Here is a 20,210-nt window from a genome sequence, read left to right on the forward strand (position 1 = left end):
ACCATTCGAAAAATAGTCGCAAGAGAGGGGGAACCAAAAATATGTCGGACCGGAACCGGAAATATGAAATCATATTCGAGCGGAACAGAAAAATAACAACGAACTAAGAAACATGTAAGAGGTGAGTTTATCGTCTTATTATTATTATTTTTAAATATATTTTTTGTTATAGTGAGATAACATGTATTGTCAGTATTCTAACTTTAACTGCATTATAGAAATGGTTATGCTGACTAAATGTGTTTGTGTTTTGTTAGCATGTTAGCGGCTGAGCTACGCACGTTAAAAAGTCTCGTTTGACGTTTTCAGGTTTTCCATTGAAGAAGAAGAAATGTGAGAGGAGGTACAGCTGGAAGATCCCCGCTGCCTGGACACCTGGATGAACTACGTGTCTTTCATAAAACAACCAATCTCACTTGGTTTCTCTGAAAGATCACCATGAATCCACCTAATCCGTTTGGAAGTCCACAAGGTGGCGCTTTCCAGGCTCCAAGCAGCACCATGAAGACCAGTCTGTTCCAGTCTTTTGGACAGCAAAGTTCAAGCAATCAGCAAACTATGGGCTTTTTCCCATCAACACCAGCGTTTGGACAGCCGTCTGTGTTAAATCAGCCCACAAGTCATGGAAGTACAATGTTTGGACAGGCGCCTGCCTTTGGACAGTCATCAACACAACCCGCCTCGCTGCCTCCAATAAGCCAGACTCCAGCGTTTGGGCAGCCTGCTTTAGCCATGAGCAGCTCAGGTTTTGGTAGTAGCGCCACACCAGCTTTTGGACAACCGAGTGGACTCAACCAGCAGAGCTCAGTGTTTGGTCAGACACCTGCGTTCGGACAGACTTCTGCTTTTGGACAGACTGCAGGTTTTGGTCAGCAGCCAGCCGGGTTTGGCCAGCAGTCCTCTGGGAGTGGAAACACCCAGGTGTCATCTGGCTCCACCCCTGCTTTGGGGCAACCTCAGTCGCTGAGTTTTGGACAGTCATTGTTTGGACCGCCGCCATCTACCGGTGTTAGCACCAGTGTTTTTGGCTCCACTCAGAGTGTAACCCAGAGCAGAGGCTTTGGACCAACAGAATTCAATTTTAAGCCCGCTAATGAGGCACTTTTCAAACCCATCTTCAGTGCGAGCCCTGAGCCCACTAAACCTCAGACTACTTCAATGTCAAGCTCTCTGTTTGGCAGCAGTGCATCCCAGACAACCAGCACTATTAGCAGCAGCAGCAGCACTACCGCCACCACCGCAGGCTTCACTCTGATGCCTGGGGCTAAGTCGGGGCCGCTGGGCTTCAGCTTCTCACAGCCCGCTGCAGCTCCCTCTATCGCTACTCAAAACAATCCCCTAACAACTGGCAACAGCAGCGGATCTTCCAGCACTCTGCAGTTCACTTTTTCTCAGCCAGCCGCCCCCTCCAGCTCCAGCACAAAGACATCAACCACCCAGCCCACCACCCCTTCATCTTTCAGCTTCTCAACCAAAACCCTCCAGCCTCAGGACCCACCCGCTTACAGTGGAACCATTTTTGGTCCACCCCCAGCTTATGGCGACACCAAGTCTAAGGCAGAGAGCGGTACAGGTGAGAAAGGGAGCAACCTTGAGGCTCTCGGGGACACAAATGTATTTGCAAGATTAGGCAAAGGCACCAAGCGCAAGGAAGAACCAGTGGTTCCGAGCAGTGGCCAGGAAAAGCCTGCCACAGAGGAAGATGTTCCAGCAGAAGCAGAATCACCAAGACATCCCTCAAAGAGGCCTCTTATGAGGTCCCGTGGCCCAGCAGGAGGAATATTCGGTAGGGCACTAAGTGGCCTTCGTAAAGATATCCCTGTGAGGCGAGATGCCACAAAGGGGACTGAGAGGGAAGACGTCCCAGCTAAGAGTGAAGACTTACCTGTTACGACTCCAACAGGATCCAGGGATGTTGTGGAAAAAGCTGAACAGTCAGGTGAGACAAAAAAAAAAATCATACACTTTGTGCTACCAGTGGAAGATTTCAAAGAAAACACCAAAACTTGTCAATTCAGAGGAAAAACTTCACATATGCATCCATTTGGTTTCCCTCTATTTCTACAAATAAAAGTAGTTTCACTGTGGTTTAGTACAGAAATCATTTGCTGAATTTAAAGGACACTTCTTTGATTTAATAAAATAATTGAATGAACTGTAAAAACATCACCATTCTGACTTCTAATTTTAACATTTCATCCCATAGACTCAGCAAAAACTCCAGAACCAGAGCGCGAGACCATAACTCCGGTGAAACGAGGCGTACGCAGGGAACGCTCGGAGAGCCTGAGTGGCATGTCTCCCAGTGACTGCACCAGTATCATGTGCAGAAACGTGCTTCCAAACCTCAACCGGAGGGAGATCATGGAGAAGCATTTCCGTCATTTTGGGAAAGTCAGCAAGGTCATCTGCCGGCCTGCCAAGAACACTGCCATCATATATTTTGATGACCACGTGAGTGGACTCTGTTTCTTGGCTTCACCAAAAATGCTAGTTACCAATTAATTGTTCTTACAATTGGGTACTCAGCTAGAATTGATCCCTAAGTACAATTTATTCTCGAAAGGTTTTTTTTAATCAAGTAGCCAGAGTGTAGTCTGCTGTTACGATCAGTCATTTGGACTTGACCTGTTACGTACTTTCTGTGCTGTCACAAAAGAATTCTGCTTCCCGTGACCATATACTGTTGTCTCCTTCAGGCGTCTGCAGCGAGGGCAAAAAAGAAAGGCAAAATCCTGCAAAGACACGAGCTCCTTCTTCTTTGGCAGAGAAAGAAACAGAGTAAATACAATACATTTCTATGATAATTGAAAAAAAATGTTTAAACAATTGCTCCAGCCAAGCAGCCATAGCTTTTCATTCAGCTATCCTACCAGCTGGGAAACCTGCAAAGCCTTATGGTGTTTGCACCCGTTCACAGGTGCTTTATTCTATTTATTTTTCAGAACTCATCAATTCATTGTCATTACCTCCTGTTGATTTCTTTATCTATTTTATTTAGTGCTTCTTAAAAAATGCCAATATATTGATGTCCTGAGGACCTCAGTGAAAAGCATCCTGATTTACTTCTACTCAGTTTTTTTTTAAAGATGAACCTTAGTTCCTTACATTGACTCAAATCATGAGTTCTGAGTTAATTTCTTTGGTGTTTTAGGTCCATGTGACAAAGGAGGCAGACCTGCAGCGGGGAAGGAGGAGGCAGAGGGAGAAAGTCTGGAAGGCACAGGGTCCAAGGCTAGCCTATCCCCACTCAGGAGACCGGGGTTCAGAGCTCCTGCAGTCAGCAGCACGGCAACACTAAGTCGCAGGTAACACAAGCACAATGTTTTCTTTATTGCATCAGTAGGTTAAACTGAAGCTGTTACGGTTCCGTCTTCAGGTCTGAACCGATGGACTTCTTAAAAAAAATATAACACGCTGTGTGTCTTTGTATCAGCTCTCCAGTGAAGAAGTCATCTTTGGCCAAGTCGCTGCAGTTTGACACTGAAGCCCCGAGGGAGAGTGGCTCAGACGCCTCGACCTCAGAGCGCCCGGTCCCCTCCTCCCTTCTCCACCTTATTGGCCAGTTCGCAGAGACCGCTGAGGACAAGTACCGCCTCCTGGAGCAGAGAGATAAGATCCTCCGTCAAGGTGAAGCAACCTCTCAAAACAAAGCTGTGTTTAAGCATGACTCTTAAATCCAGAGGGACACTTTAAACTGGATGTGCTATTTGTCTGCACAGGTCGGCCCAAGAGGACAGACCTGGTCCTGTCGAAGGTGTTTGTTGGGACGTGTCCTGACATGTGTCCAGAGAAGGAGAGGTACATGAGGGAAACACGGAAACAGCTGAGCATATTTGAGGTCGTCCTCAATACTGAAATGGTAATAACGCATTCACACTTTGAATATTTCACATTAGAATTACTGAGAGATGTTTTATCCTGTAACTGGTTTTTCTCAGGTTCCTGTCAGACATTGATAATTCATCTTTTTACTACATCTGTCACGTGCACGTCTCCTCTTCAGTTTTGGAAGTGCAAAGAAAATATTAAATAAAAAAATATAACCTTTGTTTTACAACCTGTTTGCATGTATTAGATATTTGAGTATATCTGCATATGAATGCAAAACTGCAATTCAGGCATAGATGATGTTAATTTCTGTCAAAGCTTCAGTTGCACTAAAACGATGTGCTGCCATTGCTACCTTGCATGCACTATGTAGAGAGAAATTGAATCTGTCGTTATCCTTGACTAGGTAGAACACACAGCAGCCATCAAGGAGTACAGTCGCTCGTCAGCCGACCAGGAGGAGCCCCTGCCCCACGAACTGCGCCCCCTGCCTGTACTCAGCATGACCATGGACTATCTGGTGACTCAGATCATGGACGAGGGCCATGACAACTACAGAGATTGGTATGACTTTGTGTGGAACAGGACCAGAGCCATCCGCAAGGTGAGAGTCGGCTTAGGCTCGCTGCTATCTTCAGACGTTAACTATTGTCACATTTAAATCTCTTTTAATGACAGATTAAAACAATACCGAACAGAAAGATATGAGCTTCCATTATTTAAGTATGATTGATTGATTATGTTAGTTAAATGGATTTATCAGTCCTAAGACAATTTGCAGGCATGTTGACAGGAAAAGTCGTGTCACACATTATACCAAGTAGACAAATCTATAAAGTTTCCTCCAGGTAACAATCTATTTAATATCATTCCCATTTTCACAATGTCATCAAAACAAAAGAAGAGGCAGCAGCATTTTGGTATTGAGCTTAAACAACACAGCTTTTGTTATGCAAGACACTCTTAACCAAAAGCAGCTGTTAGCATCTTTGCTCCCTCCAGAATTGGTATCGCTGCTGTTTGATACCAATTCATGCAGTCTAACTCTTTTACCTTAACAAGAATCAAAGTGGACGCATGTTGTGTAAGCAGACTTTTTAACCCCAGCTGTTGCTCCGTCGCTCCCACAGGACATCATCCAGCAGCACCTGTGCTGCCCCCACACAGTGTCTCTGATTGAGAAGTGCACTCGCTTCCACGTCCACTGTGCTCACCACCTCTGTGAGGAGCGCATCTCATCTTTTGACCCCAAGATCAACAACGAGAACATGACCAAGTGCCTCCAGAGTCTCAAAGAAATGTACCAGGACCTGGCAACAAGGCAGGTCTACTGCCCCCAGGAGGCCGAGTTCCGCCAGTACAACGTGCTGCTCAAACTCAACGACGGCGACATCCTACGGTCAGTCAACAGAGACACACATTCACAGGACTGAGTGTGTTTGTGAAATACTGTAGTATGTGTCAATCAAATGTTTCTCTTCTCAGCAGTTGATATTGATTTAATACATTTTCAGCTGCTCTTTTGTAAAGAAGTGCCTTCTCACACTTGTTCCTGTCCTTGCAGAGATGTCCAGCAGTTTCGCGATGAGGTGCGTAATTCCCCCGAGGTGAAGTTTGCAGTGCAGGCCTTCGCTGCAGTCAACAGCAACAACTTTGTGCGCTTCTTCAAGCTGGTGAAAGGAGCCTCGTACCTCGCCAGCTGCCTCCTACACAGATACTTCAACCAGGTTACCAAACGCTTTCCTTCATGAATGAATGTGAACAAAAACCTGTCACCTTCTCTAAAGACGTTTGAGCTTTGTACTCGACATCAAAACTACACTTATGTATGTTCTACATCTTAATGCATATGTGTACTATGGATACCTGTTAAAACTAAAGTTTTGAATGTTTAGAAATGTCACACAACAGAGCAGGTCCAGACTGGACGTGTGTTGTCCATTGATGCATTTCAAATGTGTGTGTTTGCGTGCAGGTCAGAGCTAAGGCCTTGAAGACCTTGAACATTGCTCACACCATCGGTCCACGGTCCACTGCTTTTCCAGTCGATGACGTCGTTCGAATGTTAATGTTTCAAAGCGTTGAAGAGGCAACGGAATTCATCCAGCAGTACGGCATCAATGTCCTCGATGGGTGAGTGTCTGAAAGATGTTGGAACAAAGTCATTTTTCATTAACATGTTAGGAACACGTTGCAGCCCCACTGTACTGCTTTGGGATACTCTGTACCTGTTTTAAGAGAAATTCCAGTTTTTCTATGTCTCTCTTGATATGCAGCCTGTAATCGCTGCACCATTCTCTTAAGTGTATGAAAAAATTATGGGGAAAGCAAATTAGCTTTTGTTATTGTTTTTTTTTGCTGGTAGCATCGTTGCTGCCTCCAGACTGAACCGACTCCTTGACAAAAACAGTCATTTGACCTCACTGGTGTTACTGGTCCACCTCTGCCTTCATTTGTTAATGAGTTGATGTTTGTTTCAGTGGGTTAGCATAAATGCATGTTCTGCAAATAAAGTTGTAGGTTTTGTCAGTGGACTCTGGCTGCTTTGAGGAGAACAAAGAAATAACTGTTATTAGTTTGAAAGACAGAATCGTAGTCTTTAACATAAAGGTTTATCTTTGAAGGGATCCTTTCTGTTCTGTATTCTGTTAAATCTTACACTGAAGACACAACAGCTGTTTCACTTCAGTCAACAGCATTCATTCCAAAACCTCTTGTACCTTAAGAAGGGACTTAGAAGATATCCAGCTAAACAAGAAACATTCAATACAGACCAAAAATATAACTTTCTGCACATTTAGCAGATTTAGTGATGGAGTTACTGTGAGGATTATTTTGTGCACTTAGTGCAGTTGTATTGATTTTTCAAAATGTTGTTCACAGTGTGGTGGAGCTGAGTCGAACATCCTTTCAGGAGCCGGACCTTCCTCTGTCCCAGAATAAATCAGAAGTCATCCTCGCTAAGAAGACGGTGCTGAACGGTGAGGTGGTGAACGGAGGCCCCCTCCCTAACCCTCTGCAGCACACCCCCGTCTGCAGCTTTGACTTCAACAACAAGTATCGTGGAGAAGGCCCTCTGGCTGAGCCCTCAACGAGCCAATTTAAAGGTACAGGCCATATTTGTCAGATTGTGACTCCCTCACGTTTACATTTCTCTATTTACTGAATAAGGAGCATTTATAGTAATAAAGCTGAAAGGTTTCTTTTATTTTCTCAGCTCCTGCTGCCAGGTTGGAGGTTAAGGCTCCACCCAGCGCTGAGTTGCTGACACAGATCGTCCCGGTCCAGGTTCCTGTCATGCCCGTGTGTAGTTCCAGCATGTTTACGCTGCCTCCAGCTGTAACTGACGAGACTGGAGAGCCCAGCCAACCTTATCACAGACCTGCCCAGCCAGCAGACGTCCAGCAGCTGTTCCAGCCGATATCTCAACCCCAGCCTGTCAAACCTCCAACACCTCCACCTAAACCTCAGCCCACATACAACAACGAGGTCGGTGATGTCACTATATAAGAGTTCATAACAAGAAACGCCTTTAGCTGCTACCTTCAATATAAAACAAACCAAAGAACTCAGTCAGTGATAATTATTATTAAATAACCACCTTCCTGTTTTTTTACTGTGCACATGTCTAAGTGCTTTTTGTGTTCTCATCACAGGACGTTATGGCGGTGCTGGACTGCGTGATTGAAGAGGTGGTGGCAGCAGGAGTGAAGGAGGTCGCTGACGCTGGTGCAAGCTACGCCTCAGCAGCTCTCGAGTAAGTTTCCGAGTGATCCATCCGTCAATGTCTTCGACGTTTCGTTCTTTCTATTCATCGTGAGTTTATCGTTATGCAGAGTCGATACCTTTTTAATTGAGGTGACTAACTTGTTCTGCAGGGAGAGCAGCGTGCAGGTGGAGTCCCTGGTGGGTGAGGTGTTGGGACACTTGCTGCACGAGGTGTCGTCCGCTGAGATCACGCTGGAGCAGGAGCGCGTCGCTGAAGAGAAACGAAAGCTTGAAGAAGCCAGGTTGCTCCTCTGATTATTACCTTTTGATTTTTAATAAGGCCAAGTGTGGTGTTCATCAAATCATGTGGAATTATTTACAACTCACTCTAAAAACGAACGCTGTTTCTTTAAGTTACTTTTTGATTGTGCTTTACTTTTATCTCATTGTCATTTTAAATGCGTGAAAGCTCGATGAATTCCAAGACTTATATAAAGGCTGATATCACTATCACTATCCTACCCTCACTCGTGAACAAGACCCCAAGACACTTGAACTCCTTCTCTTGGGGCAAAGCCTCACTCCCCACCCGGAGAGAGCAATCCACTGTTTTCCGGCAGGGAAGCCAACAAAACCACTTAATCTGCAAAAAGCAAAGACAATATTCTGATTTACCCGAACTGGAAACCCTCCTCCCCCCCCCGGCTGCTCCAAAACAGGACCGGTGACAAGGGGCATCCCTGGCAAAGGCCTGGGAAAGCACTGGGAACGTGTCATCATATGTAGATATGCTCAAACCAAACCAGAGTGAAGCGATTTTTGTACATTTATCTTAAGCATTAATCATTTTTCAGGCATTGAAATCTTTATTTTGCCAGTTTTAAAGAATTATCAAAGCAGTCCTACTTATTAATACTCCCCTGTTTCTTTTTCCATCTCTGTGGTGTGTCAGGAGGAAGCAGGAGCACGAGGCCTTCGTGGTTCAGTACAGCTTCGCTCTCTGCACAGAGCTTATCGTTGAAGTTGTAAATGAGACCATCAAGGAGACCGCCGCCTCTGTGATCCAGTAAGACTCTAAAACATCCCCAAAGTCTTGAATTGGTCGTATACGAGGTTACATGGTTTACTAGAGGGTTAAAATCACAAATGCTAGAATGAAATCATTTTTAGATTTTACGTCTTCAAGTGGCTCAACTGAGTTTCACTGACTTTAAATGCACTCCTTCTTTTCAGACAAGCAGTGGACGAGAAAGCCGACCGTGTGGCTAAATGCACAGAGCAGGTCTGCAACAGTCTAGTAGAGGAAACTTTGAGCGCAGACGTCGCTCTGTTGGTTGAAGACGTCCTCGAAAATGAGCTGCAACGTATTCAAAAGTACATCAAACGGTATGAAAAAGAAAACGTGGAAGGGTTTGAGGAATTGTCTTTATCTGGATTGAAACATCTGATAACAGGTCCACCTCAGTCTGTTTAAATTACTGTTCTTATCTAAATATCCTCCTCACACACCCGTTCCCTCTGTCCCGCTCTCTCCGTCGACCACCAGGTGGCGTGATGTGGTCGCAGTGCGTCGCCAGCTGAAGAGACAGATGAGAGGCTTCCCTGCAGCTCCTTGCTGTGTTGATCCTCGCTTCAAACTGAAAGCTCTTGCCCCCAGCGCTCCTGCACAGCCCTCCATGGCAGATCTGGCCCGCGGTGTGGTCAACCTGGGCAACGCCGGCACCCTGGCTCTCTCCAGTACCAGGTACTTGTATCTGTCAATAGTGGTTTTGTTGGAATATACATGAAGATTCATATTCACATATACATATAAAACACATATAAAAACACAAGCTTTGATATCTCCAGATGACGAGTTAAATCGATCCATTATGACGGGAAAACCAGCTTTGTTATCAAGTAGTCAAGATCTCTAAATGACTTGTTATCACAGGAGAATTGTGTAAATGAGATGTCCGGATGTATGTTCACCTAAGGCTTCATTAAATAACACTTAGTTGCTCCAATGCATTCAAAATATGTTCTGTAATTTTTTGAAGGTTGTTGAAAATGAAACAGGAAGTGATCCACCAGATGAGAGTCCATTACTACTACCAGCAGCTGCTCGAGTAAGTCACCCCTTTGTTTGTTTGTTTATAAGTCAGACTTTATGTTCTTGAAGCAGAAGTTTGACTCTCCTCCTCGTTTCTCTCAGCGAGTCAGTTTGGACGCCGATCAACCTGCCAGCTCTGGTGACAGAGAACGTCCCCGACCCACCTGACAGGATCTTCTGGAAAGCTGTTCTGCTCCTGCCGAGCGATCACGAGAGTGTAGCCAGCCTGGCCGACAGGTACACGGCTGCATTTAAGCAAGAGACAAGTCTTTGACAGTCAGGTGCAGCTGTGATTGGTGGAGGTTTGGTTTCTTTTTACCATAAGAAATGAATCTTCATCTGGCAGCTGCATGGGATCGTTGTTCACTCTTTGAATTGATCTTAAATAAAAAAAATAGTTTAAACAGAACTTGCATGACTGTTTTAAGGTTATACAGAATGAAGGGATGTGGAACATTTGAGGATATTGTAAGAAATAACACAATGGATGAATTAATGAGTTTGTTGTTTCTCTTTTTAGGATTCTGTCAGACTGGCTGGAGGTGAAGCTCGGGGGTGGGCCGGGGTCAGAGGTGAGGGAGGAGCAGCCAGAAGACGCACTGCAGACCCTCTGCGTCACGAACACGCTGCAGGATAAAAACCAGCGCACACACAAAGTCCACATCAGCGTCAAGGTGGGATCACACTGCATCTTAGAAAGATCTGTGCCGTCAAATATATAGAAAGTAGAAACAAATCTGTTTGGATGTGAAACCATGTGTATTTAAGAATGGAATAAAACGTGTTTATCACTAAATGACAAAATGTCGGAGATCTTTTGTCACATGCTCATTGAACATGTGCAGTGAGATGTAGAAGAAATGTTTATGTGAAAGTTATTAAATACTCATTGCCCTTTAAAAAGACCAAAAAATGTTCAGCATTCTGTGAGCCGGTGTTAATTATTTTACTTATTTCCATATTTCATACATTTAGCACTTTTCAAAACAAACTTTCAAGAGCAAAGCAGCAGGCAAAAACTGTCATTTAGCAACGTTATTATTGCATGGGGCTTAAAAAATGTGAATGTAAATAGTATAATAAAAAAAAAAAAAACAGTAACATGCTGTCTCCTTGGTGGTTTGTTCCAGGCGTCCCGCGGTCCTCTAAGTGAAGACAATCTGTCCAAAATGGAGGAGTGCTGCGAGCTCCACGGGACGGGAGCTCTGATCACGCTGCTCCCCGCCATCCCCATCATTGACTCAGACCAGGATGAGCAGGATGTTCCTCTGCTGTCGGCTCTGCTGCAGCTCAAACAGCTTCAGCAGGCCAGCACCTGGCACTGCCCGCTGCCTCTGGTCATACTGGTGCCCGGACCTGACAGGGGCATCGGCCTAACACAGAAACTGGAAGAAGGTAATGACTAACAGTAAAAAAAGTACCTGAGGCAGGATCTGAATTTATCTGATCGACATCTTTTAACCTTGAACTTTTCCTCTAATCTTCCCTCAGCTCTGATGCTGCACACGCTGGTGAAGGAAGGCCTGATATCAGAGTACACATTCATCTTCATACCAGAGACAACAAGTGACCTACAGGGATCCAAGCAGGTACCTCACACACACACACACACACACACACACACACACACACACACACACACACACACACACACACACACACACACACACACACACACACACACACACACACACACACACACACACACACACACACACACACACACACACTCACATGTACAGAAGAAGGCCACACAAAATACTCTTGTAAGCAAAATAGTCCAGTGTTCATTCTTAGGCTTCATGTTTGGTCTCTACCAAATACTTAGTTATATCTTGGTGTGTAGCTGCAGAAGACTCCCTTGTTATAACCACATACTCTCTGTGTCCATCTGTAGTTTGGTTCTGGTACGGTGCAGTAGTTTTAATTGTAAAACTCAAAAATTGGTCCTAGAGGTTTCCTGTCTTGTAAGAAGAGAGGATAATGTTGAAATCATTTCATACAGTGCATCACCTTACTACTTCTGCAAAATGTCCAAACTCCCACAATGCATGAAAACTAAACAAACTCATCAAACCTCCTCTTGTCAGAAACACAACTGAAATGTGGGACATAAAATACCGGCCTTGAAAGCTGATGCAGCATGTAGAGTTCAGAAGTCCAAAATCTGACGGGGTTACCAGACGAATCAAGAATTAGGAAAGAAACATTTTATATTTTTGCCACTTTAGTATCTAGCAATTCAAATGAATTCAGATGAAACATTCAGGAAGTGAGAGAGGAACTAGTCCTCCTCCTGATCACTAGTTACAGATGAATGAAACTAGTTGTAAGGGTTGTGATCCATTCTCAGTGATTTTTATTTGTATTTACTTTATGCTTCCTAACACTCTGTTGTCTGTCCTCAGCTCAGTCATGCTCTGCGTTGGCTGCTGGCCCGGGCACCCCCTCCCTTCCCTTTCTCCTGTCAGACTCTTGTGCAGCTCGTGGAGGCCAGCTTGAGTCGAGAGTTTAGTCCCAGAGTTTTTGCCCAACGGCAGGAGCGTGCCGCAGCAGATCTGTCCCCTCAGGACCCGGCACCTGTCATCCAGCTATACAACGCCGTCCTGGCTCACATCGCTGACAAAGTGTCGTCTCAGGAGCTCAACAGACTCTCGTGGCCGCCCTGCGAGTTCTGCCTACCCGACACCCGAGACTTTGTCCCTCATCCGGGCTGGAACTCTACCCAGCACCTCAACTGGCTGCGTGAAGCCCTCCTCAGTCTGCAGCTACCAGAGTGGGAGACGCCGTCTGCTACAGGTCAGTGAATGTGACATCAAGCAAAGTGTTTGTAAATGGTCACATTTCACAGGAATGAAAAAAAAAACATCTCTAGTTTCTCCTCCACCTCCCTCCTCACTTTATTAATCGTCTCGTCTTCTCTCCAGACTCCTGGTCAGAGCTTTGTTCCTCCATCTATTGCTACGCTGCTCAGATCCCAGTCGCTCGCCGCAGTCAACCCCTCCTGATGTCACGACTGGAGAACCTTCTGGAAAGAGTCCGTCTAAAGGCTCACCATAGCCAAACCCCAGGGTCCAAGAAAACCATCAGCAACTGGGACAGCGGAGACGAGGACTCGTGTTCAGCCTTCAGACGGATTCCCTGGGACGACGTGCTGGTGATCTGCATCGACCACAAACTCAAAGACTGGCAGATCCCCGAACCTCCCGTCTGTGAGGGTGAGTACTCTCATGGGGAACATTTTCAAAGTATTTATAAATCTGATTTAAACTAGTTTAAAAACAAGAGCCAATGGCCGTTCTACAACCCACAGAGGACGTGTGACCGTGTTAACTTGATTATTGGTGTGTTTTGTTGTTGAAGATGCTGTGACAGAGGATGGAGAGATCCTGGTTTACTTCCCCACAGAGTCTTTGAATGGTTTTAAACCCCCAGAGGCGTGGACTCAGACCCTCAGACAAACCCACAGAGAGAAGCACCAAGAGAAGGAAGGGTAAGTAAAATCCTCACTCAAAATCCATCGTGAGTGAGGAAGCTCACAGTAAAGAACATTTAAGATTTCCTTTATTGTTCAGATTACATTTTAAACATTTATCTTTTAAGTTCAGCCACGTTACAAACATCTGTTGACAAATAAAACAGCTAAACATCGAGTTCATGGCCAAACAAAGCTATGAAAGTGTTCATTTATGATTTTGTACAGTAGCTTTCAAATGTCACATTTCCTACTTTTTTTTTATCAGAAGTATAGAAAACTTGATGCTAAAGCCGCAACCAAAAGCTGCTACAAGCAGAAGAGAAAGACTGCTGATAACTGAGTGAGCTGTAGAGGGAGTGACGGATGTGAGCAGCATTTCAAAATAAAGCTTTGAATCAGAGAAATATAACTTTTTTATTTTAAAAGTATAGAAAACATAATATTACAGATTTTAATATTACAGCCAGATCAAGAGGATTTCAGAGGCAGTCGTCCTGACATTCTCTGTAAATCTTCAGGAGTGCATACGTATGTGAACACGGCTATAAACCAGCATTGACTCCCTCATAATGTTACTCAATTTCCACAGAGTCATATTACTGAAGGTGCTCTGAGTTTTCAAACAACAAATAATCAAGTTAAAGTGACATCATCATCACCCCGCTCAGGTTCATAGATTCAGCCCACCTTCTTCATTCACTTCTTTAAAAAAAAAAAATGTTCTCCCTCCTCCATCCTCAGAGCGAGTGCAGCCGCCTGTGCCACGCCCTCCGGTCTGTCCATCAGACAGAATCTGTTCCACAGTCAGCCGGAGCCTCTGGAGGCCCCGACAGCCCCACTGGACATCACACACACTCCCACATCACAAGATCTGCTGGCACACAGAGTCCGGCAGAGCTTTGAGCGGGAGCACGCGGCGAGCAGAAGGTACAGATACAGCACTGCTGGAAAAAAAAAAAAAGTCATTTTTTTTAACCACCAAACATTTCTAACACGTATTCTGTGTCTACAGGAGCATGGAGCAGTTTCAGCGCTGGCTGGATGGCGATCCTGCCGATCACTTGTCCACGCCGCTCTTCATCCCGTCCTCCATTCTGTTGTCGATGCCAACAATCATACAGCAGCCGCTCACAGCCAGGAGCCGAGACGCCGCTCTCACACAGGTATGACACGTTCTCCTCACCTCGCTCAGTTATTCTAAGAGAAGTTATATATTTTTTCCAAACAGCTGATAGAAGATAGAAACAGTTTAGAGTGTGTGTCACATGTTGTACATTAAAGATTCGATTTATCATTAGCATGCTATTTATCTGATCCTCAAGCTACACAATAGATTACACTTTGGTTTTATTCTAAACTAAGAAAACTCCTGATTTCATTTACGTGGCTGCAGATGAAAAGAAACAGTGTTTTCTCCAAGTTGCCGCCCCAGATTTCTCTCATCATTTATCTATTTTGGTCTGTCAGCAGCCGGAGCCTTTCGACGAGATGTCAGAGGAATCAGACTGGCCTGTATCCATGGCATGGCGAATGAAGGATCTAGAACGACAGATTTTGGCGAGCAAGGAGGAAGAAATGGCGTGCCAAATGACGCTGAGTGGTCTGCTGAACATTGTTGATGACTGAGGAACTCTTAAAGGAAATATTTTGCAATGCAAATGTTTGAAAACCGTCGACAGACTTCCTGCTGCGAGTGAAGACTTTTGTTTATTTGCTGAGCTCATGGCAGTGGATAACATGCAACCCGTTCATTAAAACAATGTGTCATTTTTTTAACTTGTATCTAGACTTTGGTTTGTAAATTAGAGTACCAAAATCAAGATTTTTATTCGTGTTTGAAGTTTGTTCCATTGATCATTTATACCTTCAGAATGTGTGTTAAATCAAATTCAGTGCCTATCATAAACAAAACAAGATGCTGATAACCACTTACTTTAAACTCTTCTTCAAAGCCATCTATCTTGTCTGTTTTTAACAAACTTTGAATTATTTGGATTTCTTTGAAGCGTCATCAAATCATAGGACTTCTGTGTTGTTTGAAATCATCTTTATACCGTTGATGAAATTGTGTTATAACCGACTCTTTAATAAAAGATATTTTTCATAAATACTACTTCTCATTTGGACCTGTTGTCCATCAGTTCATTAGAACCTGAAGAGACCTGGGGACGTATTCAAGAAGCCTCCTACGTACTGAGAGTTGCTACTAGTGATAAAAATCGAAGAAAGTTATTCAAATCATGAATTTTATAAGAATTTCCCGTTTAAGTTTAGACTATATCTAAGTTATTCACAAAGCATCTTAGCCCTTAAGAGAGCTCCTAAGGTGACAAACTGAGGAGTAGTGAGGAGGACTTTTAACAGGATGAAGAGTTTCTCAAGCTGAGGAGAAAATAAAGAAATGTTCTCCAAACAATACATGAAGAAAAATCTTTTGAATCATAGCTGGGTCGAAGACAAAAATAATTTGTGCAGACATTTCAATCCATCTATGACGTTTTTCAGTGCAAAGTGTGACATGCATGTTGAGTTTCTCTACATGTGTTGACCTCCACAGGTGCATCCATTCACTGAGGAAAGACCCTTTACCTGCTGATGTAACGATCAGCATGTGAAGAAGTGGGCATGTGATTTTAAACATCTTGTAGACTATAAACTCTTAAAAGTACGTCTAACAAATTATCACACAGATGTCCATTTCATAGTGTTCATAATTACACAATGCCTGACTAGATTCTATGATTGGGCCCATTTGATTTCACTGTCCGTCTATTGGTGCATTCGTGTGGTGTGGTGTGTGGTGGAGAAATCGGACAAACGAGTTTCCATTATCGCACAGCCTCTTTTTATAGGGCTCTGCATTATCGCTCACTTCTTTCTAATTCAACCACGCCTCCTCACTTTGATAAAAAGTTTCTGTCTCTTCCTCGCACATAGTTGCTCTGAGAAAATCACTCCTAAGAAAACAATCTTTGCTTTTCTTATTTAAAAAAAGCATTCATCTCAAAGCATCACTTTGCCTGACGCAGCATGTGTGTGATTTATTTCAAAGCATTTTTTTTACAAACCACAAAGTCGGAAAACTGAATATCTGACATTCACAACACGTCTTTATCGCTGAAATGAAGTACAGACATGTCTCTTGGTATGTTTGTTGTTTTCACTTGGATTTTATTTACTGTCTGAAATACACAAAAACAAACTGCTCATTTCAAGTTTTTTTAATCGTGAGACTACAAAGCTAGCAGATGGGCCACTAGCAAACCACGGGTGAATGTCAGGAGTTTTTTTTTCATTCCTCCATCAGTGGAAATCTTAGTTCATGTTGTGTGTTTGTGTCTAACCTCAGAAGTAAAACAGTTCCCTCTTAACAGCTGGTGGCTTTAATGCACGGTTACACACCCACACCCACACCCACACCCACACCCACACCCACACCCACACACACACAACCTTTAATTACAAACAACATGGCGGTCTTCAGAAGTTCAGACTGCAAGAGAACGACTCTTTCATTTTGCATCTTTGGTCCATCACAATGTCTATGTGACTGTCCCTGAAATCTAAGACTTTAACTCACCATTTTACACGTATACAAAAATCATTCAACTTTAATAATATCAACAACTAATGAGACGAAGAAAAAAAAACAGGAGAGCAAAAGGTGAAACGAGCCCGTTGAAGATAAGAAAGTAGCACGGACCGAATGTGCAGATTTTGCATTGACAGTAGCAAACCTTCCTAAGGGGGCCCTATCTGACAGCACTTACTCTTGGTGCCATGCTAAGCTAAGCGTTGCATGCATTATTGCCGTGAAAACTAGTTGTCAATGAAAGTCAACAAATAAAAATGAGAAGAAATGATCTCTCTATAAGATAGAAAACAAGGAAGAAGCGTAATCGTCAGGATACTGGCAGACATGATGAAGATGAACGCTGGTTGGAGGGCCCCAACAGACTCTAGAATTGCCACTGATCATGCCTCATATTGTACGTTTCTTACCACCATGGCTTTAATATCAAACACAAACAGGCACATTTATAATGAAGTCCTCACTACTGTGATAAATACATCTTTTATATTCCATTATTCAGGAAACACAGCGCTACAGAACCAAAAACCTCCACCTGGAATGTTACAGCACAACCTGATACCTGTTTGTTTAGGTAAATAAATAAACTTCTATTTGGCAATATACAAAACACTCTCAAACTTTGCTTCGGAATAAATCTGTGCAAAAGCCCGTTGTGACATCCATGTTTTTTTTTTTTTTTTTACAGTATTGGGAATTATTGCCCGTTCAGATGAGACCTTTATTTTCTTAGATTGTCCTTGAGCTGCTAAAATTGTTCTGTGCAAGAAATCAAAGCTAAGTGGTCACTAGATGCACAGTGATAAAGAAAACAGGTACATTTCTTCCTGCAGGTTTACAAAACTTAGACAAGAAATGTTGTTGCCAACACAGACAGAAAAAGCAGATAACTTTCTAAACAGTCTCTATACTTTAAACCCTTCTTCAGGTTCAGGAACCCCCCCCCCCCCCCAAAAAAAATGTAACTTAAGACAAAAATAAAGAAAACGACTCGCCTTTATCCCAAATGCAACAATTTATACAACATAGATGAGTGTTACACTTTAAAAAGTCTCTGTGAATAAATACAATCTGCTGCTATTGCAAGAATTTCCACTGAAAAATACATTCGGAGTACAATTTTGAAAGACCTCACAGGAAATGTGAAGCTTCAATAAACCTGCCGATGACCTTGCAACATTCAGAGAAGTGTGTTTGAGAAGAGACGCATGTGTGAGGAGATCACACAGGCCCATGAACTGCAGCTTAGCCTGTGAGAATACATACATATATATATACATATATATACATTTACACAATCAGAGACACATTATGAAGCTTATAGGATAACATCCACACACCTCACCAACACACAAAACTAACAGAGTGTCCAATATATAACCAGGCAGAGAAAAACAAAAACGAGAACGTAACTAAACTAACACTCTTTGATATGGTCTAAATCCTGTGTTACCACATGTCATGTGATGTGCCGCCCCCACAGATTACATGAGTTATCTACTGTAAACATTGCATTACAGATATGTAGATAGTGTTATACTTGTTTCAACAAATGAGGCTTCACTCAGACATTACAACAGAGGAGAAGAAGACACCATGAAGCAGATGTACAGCCGCAAAGCAAAGCAACACCAGATGGAGAAAAAAAAATCCTCCCACGTATCAGAGAGTTTGCTCGTGTATGTATAGATCAGTTCGGGGGAAGCTCGCTGGGCCGCTGCAGGAGAGAAACATAAAAGTATTGCAGAGGTGCAGCAGGTCTACAGCAGACTGTCCAGGCTCTTCCCAGCGCTCTCCTTTTCATCGGCTTCAGTGGGCGCGTCCTGTTTGGACTGGTACTCCTGCAGGACGGCGACCACGTCGTGGTGGCCGAACTGAACCGCTTCCTCTATCGGCGTGTTCCCCCATCTGTGCAAAGAAAATACATCTCAAATACTAGAAATACGCAAACCTAACATGTTTAAATTTAAGATCATTGATGTTTCCCAGGTCAACATTTAACAGGACAGGGTGCATCACAATTTCTTTTAGAGACGGGACATGATATTTAACACAACCTTTATCTCTGTATTTCTTTACAAAGCATGTGATTGTTTTTAGACTATTCTCTCACAGTGCCACAAGTGTCACAGAAGGCACGTTAAAGTAAAAATACAGAAATTAATTCAAATACATAGAAATGAAAGTCCTGTGCATGCACACATTACTTCACAACTAAACTACTGTGGATGCAAAGGCTGCACTACAATCACTTTAATGCCATAATGTAGCAAAAAGATATTCTATTATTGTCTGGACTGGAGAAACTGAAACGTAAGACAAAGAAGAAGAAATAACACCTGTGAGGAAACGTGTGTACAGAGATGTAGAGGTGCATAAAGAAGTCTGTATACTCTTCATTTTTTTTATTTTTTTTTAAAGTGGCCCGTCCAGCAGAGGATAAACAGCCTCTGTTATAACTCCTCTTTCATATTTGGTCAGAGTGTACTTGTGAGGGCACTCACGCTGGGTCTTTTTCAAACCGGCCACTACACCCTCTCCCTACCCACTACCCCTCCGTTTGCACGTCCTCGTGGAGGGTTCGCCATATTAAGTCCGTCCCAAACCAATTAGCGGGGAGTGGTAGTGGGTTATAAAACCCTCCACCAGCAAGTCTGCACCGATGCCGACTTTCAGATCACGTGCAACGCCTATTGTGTCCGGTCGTCATGGATGAAGCAACCTGTGAGTTCAAACACTGCTCCAACTAAGATAGACGTTTAATATCGTCATACAGACTTTAACAACTTCAAATGTGTATTGAGGATCAAATATATGTTTATTTATTGTAAAGTGTTTTATATTTACAGGGAATATGGCGGACCCTCCGCGAGGACGGGCAAACGGAGGGGTAGTGGGTAGGGAGAGGGTGTAGTGGCCGGTTTGAACTGCGGTTTCCTGAATTGTTTGATTGTATCTAAAAACACCAACTAAGAACTTTGAGTATTAGATTTCCATTGCCTGCCTCCCAGTGTATAACTTGGGGTGCTGGATAGTTTTGTTGCAACTCCAGTCTTTTGTGTTATCAAAGGTCTCCCGGGCAGCCTTTGGTTTTTGTTTCATGTTTTCTGGGTGTCCTTGGCAGCAGTGGTTTAGTTAATCATTTTCAGTGCGTTATTTAGGTTAGGAAGTCTGTTGTGGCTTTATACAGTTTTGTTGTTTTTTCCCCCCTTCTCAATCTATCTATCTATCTATCTATCTATCTATCTATCTATCGTGATTTTGTGGTTATCCTTCTGGGATAACTTTGAGACACCCCTGGGTCCCCATCTGCGTCCCAATCTCCCCCCCTTCCTGACAAAATTAGCCAATTAGAAACAGAGTACGGAGGGTCATCCCTTCACCATCCAAGGAAAACAAATTGCAGCATACTACTGAATATTTTCAATCAATCAATGGTGTGAATCAGAGAGGATTCAGCAGTGTGTATACCCTTTTGAGATGGAAACATAAGTAGGAATACTCCGTGT

The 20,210-nt window shown here is 43.4% G+C and overlaps 2 protein-coding genes across 3 annotated transcripts in view; one reads left to right on the forward strand and one right to left on the reverse strand.

The window, feature by feature from the left end:
* Positions 1–3: 3 nt before the first annotated feature.
* On the forward strand, positions 4–15,219 carry mcm3ap (minichromosome maintenance complex component 3 associated protein). 2 transcript variants are annotated; one of them, XM_065961905.1, is made up of 29 exons: positions 4–121; positions 310–1,939; positions 2,207–2,454; positions 2,700–2,781; positions 3,155–3,308; positions 3,437–3,630; positions 3,723–3,862; positions 4,238–4,435; positions 4,962–5,230; positions 5,396–5,558; positions 5,807–5,964; positions 6,715–6,938; positions 7,049–7,320; positions 7,488–7,588; positions 7,710–7,841; positions 8,492–8,605; positions 8,773–8,925; positions 9,086–9,283; positions 9,579–9,647; positions 9,734–9,868; positions 10,152–10,305; positions 10,762–11,026; positions 11,123–11,220; positions 12,040–12,430; positions 12,559–12,849; positions 12,995–13,124; positions 13,851–14,036; positions 14,122–14,272; positions 14,577–15,219. In XM_065961905.1, exons 2-29 carry the CDS (start codon positions 439–441, stop codon positions 14,733–14,735), a joined length of 6,330 nt encoding a protein of 2,109 aa, XP_065817977.1. In that variant the 5' UTR covers positions 4–121; positions 310–438; the 3' UTR covers positions 14,736–15,219. The 2 variants fall into 2 exon arrangements, with proteins under 2 accessions (XP_065817977.1, XP_065817978.1); XM_065961906.1 differs by having other exon boundaries at positions 14,580–15,219.
* Positions 15,220–16,255: 1,036 nt separating this feature from the next.
* glsb (glutaminase b) overlaps positions 16,256–20,210 on the reverse strand; it is a 38,086-nt gene continuing 34,131 nt past the window's right edge. The window contains exon 18 of the mRNA XM_065961908.1: positions 16,256–18,609. Within this exon, the coding sequence (XP_065817980.1) occupies positions 18,462–18,609 (148 nt within the window). The 3' untranslated portion in view covers positions 16,256–18,461. The remainder of the gene's footprint in view (positions 18,610–20,210) is intronic.

This window comes from Labrus bergylta, chromosome 13 (assembly GCF_963930695.1).
Source record: "Labrus bergylta chromosome 13, fLabBer1.1, whole genome shotgun sequence".
Taxonomy (NCBI): domain Eukaryota; kingdom Metazoa; phylum Chordata; class Actinopteri; order Labriformes; family Labridae; genus Labrus; species Labrus bergylta.